The sequence below is a fragment of the Abramis brama genome (genome assembly GCF_963993115.1).
Source record: "Abramis brama genome assembly, chromosome: 5".
Taxonomy (NCBI): Eukaryota; Metazoa; Chordata; class Actinopteri; order Cypriniformes; family Leuciscidae; genus Abramis; species Abramis brama.
Genome location: NC_139967.1, coordinates 14,722,832 through 14,733,050, shown reverse-complemented (window position 1 = coordinate 14,733,050; position 10,219 = coordinate 14,722,832). Strand labels below are relative to the sequence as shown.

General features: G+C 37.3%; 1 protein-coding gene across 1 annotated transcript; it reads left to right on the top strand.

The window, feature by feature from the left end:
• Window positions 1–6,305: 6,305 nt before the first annotated feature.
• Window positions 6,306–10,112, top strand: LOC311083654 (sodium channel regulatory subunit beta-3). Its single transcript, XM_084115353.1, has 3 exons — window positions 6,306–6,455; window positions 7,509–7,997; window positions 8,923–10,112. The coding sequence occupies exons 1-3, from the start codon at window positions 6,389–6,391 to the stop codon at window positions 9,045–9,047; spliced, it is 681 nt and encodes a 226-aa protein (XP_083971479.1). The 5' UTR covers window positions 6,306–6,388; the 3' UTR covers window positions 9,048–10,112.
• Window positions 10,113–10,219: the final 107 nt, after the last annotated feature.

The window sequence follows — 10,219 nt, the reverse complement described above, 5'->3', positions numbered from 1 at the left end:
GACATCTATTTGTGGTGAGTCTTTCCTGCTCTTCAGTTGCACTTGTAGTAGTTTGGAAAAAGAACAGGTCAGATTGTTTAGCCTGAGATGTCAAGATGTCATCCATAGAAATCCAAATGAAGTTTTCCCCGTAATCCGATTTTTTTTTTCTCTCGGTCAAACGAATAGGCTATTTCCCGTCAGAGAAAGCATGTGGAAGTCCAGGCGCGTCTTCGTTTCATATAACAATTATGTAAATGTTAGCGAAATCTATATTTTTATAGATCTCATTCGTTTGCTCCTTAAAATACATGCAATAAACAGAAAGGCGCGTCCTATAGGGTGTATCAGACTCTATGAGGTGCAGCTCGTGAAGATTCTCAGAACTGTGAGGAAGGCATGATAGATAACTCTGCGCGCTCCCGTTCCGGTCTCTCAAATGTTCTGAGAGCAGGCGCGTGAGAGGAACATGTTTACTAGCGTTGTTACCGATAGGGTTGGGTGCCGGCGTTGAAAAGGGAAGTTGGCAGGTGTTACCGTGACAGCGAAAACGTAAATCAACGCGGAAAGTTACCGGCGCACTTACCGTGCATAACCGCGCGGGCCGGACATCGGGTCACAGAGTTCTTGTGACCTCAAATTTGAAATCACCTAGGAGAGAGCGGGGCACAACCTAACGCTTTTTTACTTTCTCAGTTTATGTAAACCTACTTAGGGTTCAGAGTATTTTTTTTTTTACCTCCCGCATTAATTTCACACATGTTTGGTACAGTTATGTGGTTTTGTTTCATTAATACAGTGTATATATTTTTTTCTATATATACCCCGAAAGAATGGCAGTGAAATGTGACAACATGCCCCATAGGTGGGGTACATTTTAACATGACCATATGACAGACAATCTGATCTAATAAAAAAAAGACAAACTAAAATATTTTGTCAATAAAATACAATTATTAATTTTTTCATATAAAATAATGACATCTTTGTAATAATTAAAAATAATTTTAATTTTAAAATCATTTTTGAGTTTGACAACAAACCAAATCACAGCTATACAGCATAGTTCAAAACATAATAATAGTTAATCATTTCTAAACATTGACCATTGACCCTCAGTCTCACATTTTTCTCATGTTTTCTCAATAGAATTCATAAAAGTAGGCTATATAGAATAGAATAGAATAGAACAGAATAGAATAGAATAGAATAGAATAGAATAGAATAGAATAGAATAGAATAGAATAGTTATCTAGTAGTTACAACATGCCCCACCTGCGCAACTGGGATTTAAACCTTAGTGTTCTGCTGGTTAAATAAGCATTAAAGGACTATCTCAACTTAAATAACATATATAAGATTAAAATAATATTAGATTTGTCTATAATTTTAAATAAACACAAAAAACAGATGAAAAAATAACTTAATAAATTTACTTTTGCTATGGTTAAAGTAATGTTCAGTAATATCTTCCAAAGATTTCAGAATTTTGGTGCATTGTTTTCTCTTTATAGTGTTGATATGGCAACTAGTAAATACACTAAGTTTTGTCATGCTGGCATGTGTGGAAGTATTTAAAACAAGTGTGTTACAACTAGCAACTGTTACAACTTAGGTTGTGCCCCGCTCACCTCTACTGTCTGCCCGTCAATTTTAACCCATGTTAGTGAACAAATACGCTACAAAAACATTTTTAGTTATTGGCAGATTTTGAAATAGGTCATTGTATGTAAACAAAAAAGTAAATTTTTAGTTTTATGACAATTGCTACTTTAAAAAGGTTTACAATCTGTGTGCTGCTCGTCAAATTGGAAGCAGTCATGACCTTTCCCTTTTGACCCTTCACTTACTTTATTTATGGGTCTGTTGGGGAGAGAAAAGAATAAAAAAGAAGCATTGACTATACAAACTCTTGAAAATAAAAAATAATTAGGCTATAATAGAAAATAATTTAAATGTATTATTTAAAAAATAGGACCTATAGTGTTTTCATGTATAACGTTTTAATCCGGCGGTATTGTGTTTTATTTATAGTGTGAGATTACTGAGTTCAAATCCCCACCAAATATAAATTTTTACATAAAGCAAATAATATGGGCATGACACCTCTGCTCACCACCTCTGGGCATGACACTTTCTAGAAACATCGGCATTTCCTTTTAGATTTCTTAAGCAGAATTCGAAATGCCCATAGACCAGGTGTGCTACTGCTCATCCGGCGCGATTCTTGCAAGTCAGCCATTCAAATTTTCCTTCCGGTGGTCAGCAGGTGCTACATGATGTGAGAGCCAGTGGTCTCTTGTGGAGGTGAAGCTGCTGCAGCTCCTGCTGGAGTCTCCAATCCCATCAAGAAACAAAATACTTTGTAACAGCAGAGTCTTGACCAACGCTGTCCTTCTAAATAGTATACATGTCATCAGATCGCTTACAGTGCTCATAACTCTCTATCTTCCTTCACCCCAAACTTGGTTGTATGGGTACTCAGCAGTTGACACATCAATCTTTAGCAACCATATTCGGAGGTCAGGGTCAAATTATAGTCACAGTGGAGATGATATGTGACCTCCTTGTGCGATAGTTCGGATATGTGAATCCGTTTGATGTGACCACGCCCTCTGAGATCAGGTTTCTTGTAAGCGGTGACCTGAACCAACAGGAGGACACAATGTTCCCTCATAAACCCAGTGCATGGGTTGCCTATACTGTATGGCTAGACACCTGTCAAAGGCAAAATGACAGTGGAACTAGTTTCACAAACACAGAAGTGGATTAAATACTTGATTAATAAAAACAACACAAGTCCTACAGAAAAAAGACTTTATGTCAAGGACAGTTTTCCCCAAATAAGAGGCATGTGCGTAACTCTCAATTCATTTGCATCTCAAAATGGCATAAACACAGTCATGATTAGCCTACAATAAAAACACAGGGCATTGGTAAAAGAGGCTTTACCAGCAGCAGTTTGCTGATAAAACAGTCTTTGAAATCCAATAGGTGTTCTTCTGCTATGACCTCATCGTTTGAGGGAAAACAAAGTAAACAGATTACACAAGCAAAATATGAGGAATTTATCCCTTCTAACTGGTCTTTATAAACTGCTGATTTGGGCTCCATTCCCCCAGTTGCTACGCAGGACCTCAGGTGTGCTTATGTTTGTGCTTGTGAGTATTTCATCTGAGAATACAATTAATCACAGACCATGTTTGGTTATACAATAAAACAGTGCTAAGAAGAAAAAAGCTACCACACACATGCAAAGGGAATTTGCCCATTTCCCATGCTCCTTTCTATGCAATTAAAAGGCACTTTCAAGCTTCAAAATGGATATAAAATCACCATCAAATGATCATAAAAGTAGTGAGGCTATGTTATATTTAGCCTCTGTTTACATCTAGTATCAAGATGCGATCAAGATGCGTTTTGGTCGATCAGATCCCATGTATACGAGGGAGATACATTCCCATTTACACCTGGTATTTTAATCTGTCTCTTTTGTCCACTTTCAACCACTTCTGCCCTGATTTCTTTAAGGGGAGGGTCTATGGGTGGGCGAATGTATGAACTTTTTAGATCTTTTAATCTAATGGACAAAATAATCTTTCGTTTCTGCTATGACAGTCGCAAAACCAAACTTGGCTCTTCAGCCGACAAAGTTTAAATCCCATCTGGATGGCGCACTTCCCATAATGTTTAGTAGGCAGCCTTTTGTGGCTGTTCAAACACATTCAACCAAATGAGCGTTTACATGCATTTTCGACTACCTCTGTCGTCCACTTGTGATCGGATCGACCAAAACACATTTTAATACCAGGTGTAAACAGGGCCTTAAAGTCTTCTGATACCATAGCTTTATGTGAGAAACAAACTTCATCATTCACTTGTGATCATTTGAGCTCTCTTTGGGGCATTAAGTCATCATATGGACCACTTGTATGGTGCTTTTGCATTTTTGAATTTCTCCTTTTGTGTTTTACAGAAGAGAGAAAGGGAAAAAGCTATTCAGGTTTGTAACAACATGAGGTGAGGTGAATGAATTTCATTTTTGGCTGAACTATCCCTTTAAAGACACCCATAATCAACTTAAACATTAGTGTGTAAAAATATCTTGCAGCACACTGGCGCTGGAGTCTTATCTAGGCTCTGTCATGATAGTGCAGCTCTTACTGTAATGCCTTACAGTAATGCAGTTGATATTGAGCTTCTCTCTGGCAAAGACTAAAAGTGAACCGGAACTAACTGGAGGAGTGAGTGTGTTAAAAGCCTGTGTATGATTAGCGCTCACATTCGCATACTGCAGCCGACCTTTAGGCTTAATGCACTTGGTCTAATGCAGTCTGTCTGTCTAATGCATATATGGGTGGAGCCCGACTTTCTCTGTCTGACTGAGATGACATAATGATCCGGAAACTCAGTTTATCCATCAACGTTATGCATTGTATCTCTGATGGAGAGACAAATTGTGTGTGTCTATTTTTGCAGTGACTGCTGTGTTTGCTTTACACACACTCTGTAATGAAATCATGAACAAGCTGAACAATTTGAAAGAGGCACAGACAGACAGAAAGAGCAGGGCGTGACGTGACCCTTGTAATGATAAACTGTAAAACAAATGTCTTTATAATTATATCCTGCACATTAAAACAGCATGAGCCATATGCATTCAAATTCATAATGGCCTTCCGTAAAAGGGCATGCACACATTTCAGCATGCACTCAACCTACCTTAAAATGCAGCTTGAGGAATACATATAAAGGACTGTTCTAATTGCCTGCCATTCTCTGAGATGATGGATGTATGACAGCAACATAGAGATGGACAGGGCTTTTATTTACAGTACCTGCACAGCTAAGCTACTCACCATAGGCTAAATAAATATAAATTTACCTTTGTTATCTGAAAGATTCCGCTAAGAGAAAGTAGTTTGTTATAATATACAAATTCGTCCTAGCAGCATCGAACACTACAACATTGTGAAGTCCTTCGAGGTCATTTTTACAACAGTCGATAACTGAAAAGCCAGATGCGTGTGTGTGAAACAACAGAGAGCGACCCGCGCTGAAAGTAGCAACAGAGGTCATCAGTGTTGATGGCTGACAGCGAATATTAAGAAATATCTGAACGCTGGATGGCGCCATTGATTAATCAGACTCGAATTTTCCAGAGAGACGTTACTGACCGTGGGACTCCAAAATCATTCCAACATCCTGGATTCTGCCCTGGTGTAGAGGTCAGCAGCAACGCATCCTGCAGAGAGTTTTGAATTTATTGCAAAAGAGCATAGGCATCATTTTTATTGAGGTACAGTTCCACTATCATCTTAATTGCATTTTGCAAACTGCAAAGTTTACATTTCAAGTGCTCCACTGTAGCTTTGATTCCAAGAGAGCTTTTCAAATTTTCGAATGGGTGACGTCATTCTTTATTTTCTAGTGTTGCTAAGTGCATAAACCTTCCATTTCAAATATTCCACTCTCTAATCTCCTCATTTCTTTCGCAGTGGAGTGAGGGAGAGTTAGGTTTCAGGCTGGATAGCCACATATACTGCACATCTCAACAGAACAGACCACATCCATTTGTCATCATGCCTGATCTCGCGGTAATAGAATCTGTAGATACTTTGCAGACTCTGGAGGGCTCACATACTGTATATAGACCCACTGACAAGCTACTCAATTTTGTTACGGCACATAACGGAGTGCAATATTTAACACTTTTCCATATTTGTGTACAACGACAGAATACAGAAATAGATAGATAGATAGATAGATAGATAGATAGATAGATAGATAGATAGATAGATAGATAGATAGCATATGTTGAGAAGAGAATCTATATTACAAAAATAAAACAACGCAAATATTACAAAATGTGACATTAAAAAGTGTACACGCCTTGTTTTTATAAAGTAACACTGTCCATCAGCGACACCCGCAGGTGAAGTAGCCTAACAGTGCCTCTGCCCATTGACTTTTAACAGACCCCTCAGACAATATTGTTCAAATTGTTACTGCCTTTAGTTATTATTTTGGATTAAATGTAAAAATGCGTAAAAACACTAACTTGATGAAATTTATACTTGGGTTTATTAAAATAAATGTTACATAGTGCAAAGATACAAAATAGAATTGTATTTGGTCTCTCTTTTTATGTAATGTTTATTTAAACAGGAAAATTAAGTGTAGCTGGGACACAAATTTACATTTGATATGTACATAAAATTAGTATTTTGCGCCTTATTTTAAAACACCACCGCACACCACTGGTAGGTAGGTACAGGTAGGCAGGCTAGGTAACACTAAGTGTATGGGTGGAAAGGGACCAAAGTGTGTGTGTGGTGGTGTTGGAGGGGGAGATAAAGTATAGCTCTGTCAGCTCTGTGTCATTGTGTGACATTTCTCTGAGACAGATATGGCTTTCCTCAGTCTCTTAACTTCTAGAACCTTACTTAGTCACCTTTTCCTCTCTGCCCTCACAGGTAAGACTATATATATTTCCCTCAGCATTATGGCATTCTCATTTCTCTGTGTTCTACTAACTTACCTTGACAGCACATTAACAAGAAAACTCAAAAGAGCAGACTTTATATTTTCCCTCCCTCCACAAATAATCATATCCACAAAAAGCACATTACATGCCTAATTTCAGCAGCTAACCTCATAAACGTGTGTAAATGTCTTGCTCTCACGTCAGCCTGGATTAACCTAGTAGTTTACGGTCATAAATCTTTTACACTAAACAGACTGCATCTTCGCCTATTAAAAAGCAGTATGCACTCATTTGAACTCATTTCTAAAGTCTGCATCTATTAACTAGAACCTTTGAAATGTCATTTGGCCATTAAATCAACATTTACTGTCTGTTTCACAGTAAATGTAATTTTAATTGCATGTGTTTATGGAAGCAGGACTTTCTGAGACATGAAGACATGAAGTATGAGAGAGAGAGAGAGAGAGAGACATGTTATACTGTACCGAGGCAAAGAGGGTTACTGCTGCATTAGCTTCAGCATTAATGTTATGCTTACAATATTTTAGTCATATCAGTTTAACATTTTTTAATTCACTGAGTTACGTGATGCGACTCATGTCAAGTCTGTTTATTGGTAATTCAGTCTTTATTCAAAAAACTGACTACTAGACTTCTGCTGACCGAATAAAGTAAAGGTTGGAGGATTTACTCTCCACATAGGACTTTTGATATTTTAATCCTTTTGACTTTTGAGTCTCTAATTTTAGTAAAGGGACTCAGCGTGACCATAACACTGCTATGTAAGCCACTGTATTTATAGCATCAGAGTGTATATGTGTGAATTTTCCTTGATTGGTTAAAATGTTCTTGACTGGTTACTATTCTGGTTTACACATGCCAAATAAACATACATCTTTTTTATGTGATGTTATTGAGTTTTGTCCAAGTGACAGAGATTAAGTGCATTTTCATGAGGCCTACTCTTTCACATATACTATACATATGATATGCATTAAATGAATAATCATTGCACTGGCAAATAATAATGTTTTATTGACAGGTGGGCTTCTTTCTCTTTGTCTACTTGTAAATGCGTCCATTATCACCAATCCCACTCAAACTCCCCTGACCATCCTCATCACGTCCACAACAGATGCTTTACCTGCTCTGCCTGCTGCCAATCCTCCAGGACCACAGGGGGTGTCATATTTACAACAGCCTCCAAAGGCAAAAGCTGTGGAAGGGGAGAATGTGATGTTACCCTGTTTTTTAAAAAGTGGTGTGGATGAAATACTGGCTGTGGAGAAGGTGAGCTGGTACGTGCAGAGTTTGGAGGAAAAGAGGAATGTTCTACATGGAAATGAGACGGTGGAGGATGTGTTTGCTGGCCGTGTGTTTTTGTCTGGTGATCTGCCTATGGGAGATCTATCTATGACACTAAGGAACATTTCAGTGGAAGATCAAGGATTGTATTTGTGTGCCTTCATATCAACAAACTCAACTATTCTTCATGGAGGTGGGACCAAACTCAGCATCCGCAAAGAGCTGGGTGAGAGAGAATTAGGGTTGCAAGGATATTAGTGTACAAACCAATATTCAGATACATAATTTAATTTTATATAGTAATTTTTTTAAAATCTTTTAATGAATCTATGGCCTGCAAAACTCAAGGAAGACCTTAAAGGGATGGTTCACCCAAAAATCACCCTCAGGCCATCCAAGATGTAGGTGTTTTTTTCATCAGTAGAACAGTAAAGATGATTTTTAGCTGAAACCGTGGTCCTGGTGATTCGTGTAATGCAAGTCAACCGCTACCATCACTTTGAGAGTCAAAAAACATATACAGGCAAAACAAAATGTAGTAACGGCACCCAGTAACTTGCATTATAAGAATCACCAGGACCACGATTTCAGCTAAAATGTTTCTTTACATTTCTACTGAAGAAAAAAAGACACTTACATCTTGGATAGCCTGAGGGTGAGTAAATTAACAGCAAATTTTCATTTTTGGGTGAACCATCCCTTTTATGATTCCGTTAGTGCAATTCAAATCAGGGCTATTAAAGTTATCTAAAATTATATTGAAACCATTAAAAAAAACATTCTGTTACTTGAATAAAATAAACATTAACTGAAAGAAACGTAAACTTTTTTTCCCAGCTGGTTGCCAGCATTTTCATGTAGTTTAACTTGATGTATTAAACTAACTAAAACTGATTAATTAAAAATTAATGAAAATTATGTATACTTTAAAAAAAAAAAAAGACAAAAACTCACAACAAAATTGATAAAACTTTAACAATTAAAACGAGAACAGAAAATACTTAGGACATACACTATACATACAAAATACATACACTAATACATAGTGAACATATTAAGTACTGTTTTTAGGGAGCCAATTACAGTCATTCATCTGAGACAATGATTGATTACAGTGAGATTATACCTTTTTTCATCAAATCCCTGCTCAGGTGTGATTGAAGAGTCGGTGGGCACTATGATTGGCATCGTTGTGGCAGTTGTTGGCGTGGCAGCGGGTCTGGTTGCTGTGATACTGACTCAGTTCAGGGACAAACTAAACTGCCTGCAGAAGTGAAGCGGGAGCCAAGGCTTTGGAGGTTAAAAGTGCGGAGAGGTTACGGTAAAGGCCAAAGGTAAAAGAGAACAAGCACACGTACGCTCACAGTCCCACTGCCAAGAACTGACCTCAGTGCATGAGAGAATTACATAAGTGAACTGTGAGACATTTAGCTCACCCCATATTCTGAATGATAATATATACGAATACATACACAAACAGATCCAGTGACCCCCCTCATGCACACCCCATCAGATCTAATATAGAAGAGCAAGAGCATCTGAGTTATGAACTATTGAGCTTTTGTGAGCTTGTAATATCAATCAGAAACTGACCTTGTATCAGCACTCAGCACTGAACACTTTTTTTCTCTCAAGAGAGGCCTAATCTCAATACTTGTTCTGTGCTTCAGTATGCTTTTTTAATTAAAGAACTTATTTGCAAAGTTCTTAATTTGCCACATGCCTTTTTGTAAGTCCCACCAGGACGTTCACTTCAGAACTAGCTGGTTGTGAACTGTTTTTTTGTGACTTATTTTGTCCCATGGTTTGTTTACTGTGAAAATCCCTATCTATCCTTCTGACACAAATAAACAAGTTTTATTATTAAGTGTGTCTGGTGAATTTCCTTGTAACCACAGTATCCACAGGCTGAAAAATTTCCATGAGGCCAGGTCAACACAAAACAATTTTTCTATGTCCCTGAGAAAAAAAAATGGTCACAGGTGTGTAATATATTGTTGATTTATAAAGCTTTTAAAAGTAGAAACACAGACCTACACTACCGTTCAGAAGTTTGGGGTAGGTACGAACATTTTTATTTCTTTGAAACAAATGAATACTTTTATTCAGCAAGGATGCATTAAATTGATCAAAAGTCACAGTAAAGACTTACATTGTTACAGAAGATTTCTATTTCAAATAAGCGCTGTTCTTTTGAACTTTTAATTCAGGATCCTGTAAAGAGTGTCATGGTTTCCACAAAAACAGACCATTTTCTGTTACCGTTTTCAATAATAATACAAAATAAATGTTAATTGAGCAGCAAATCAGCATATTAGAATGACTTCTGGAGGATCATGTGACACTGAAGACTGGAGTAATGATGCTGAAAAGTTTTTTTCATTTTTAAATATATAAAAATAGACAATGATCTTACCAACCCCGAACATTTGAACAGTTGTATGTAAA

What these genes read in the sequence shown, in the direction of transcription:
- LOC311083654 (XM_084115353.1), top strand. Translation starts at nt 6,389, where the DNA reads ATGGCTTTCCTCAGTCTCTTAACTTCTAGAACCTTACTTAGTCACCTT. An exon ending in TTTCCTCTCTGCCCTCACAG is followed by an intron (nt 6,456 to 7,508) that starts GTAAGACTATAT and finishes TTTTATTGACAG; the next exon opens with GTGGGCTTCTTTCTCTTTGT. An exon ending in CAGCATCCGCAAAGAGCTGG is followed by an intron (nt 7,998 to 8,922) that starts GTGAGAGAGAAT and finishes ATCCCTGCTCAG; the next exon opens with GTGTGATTGAAGAGTCGGTG.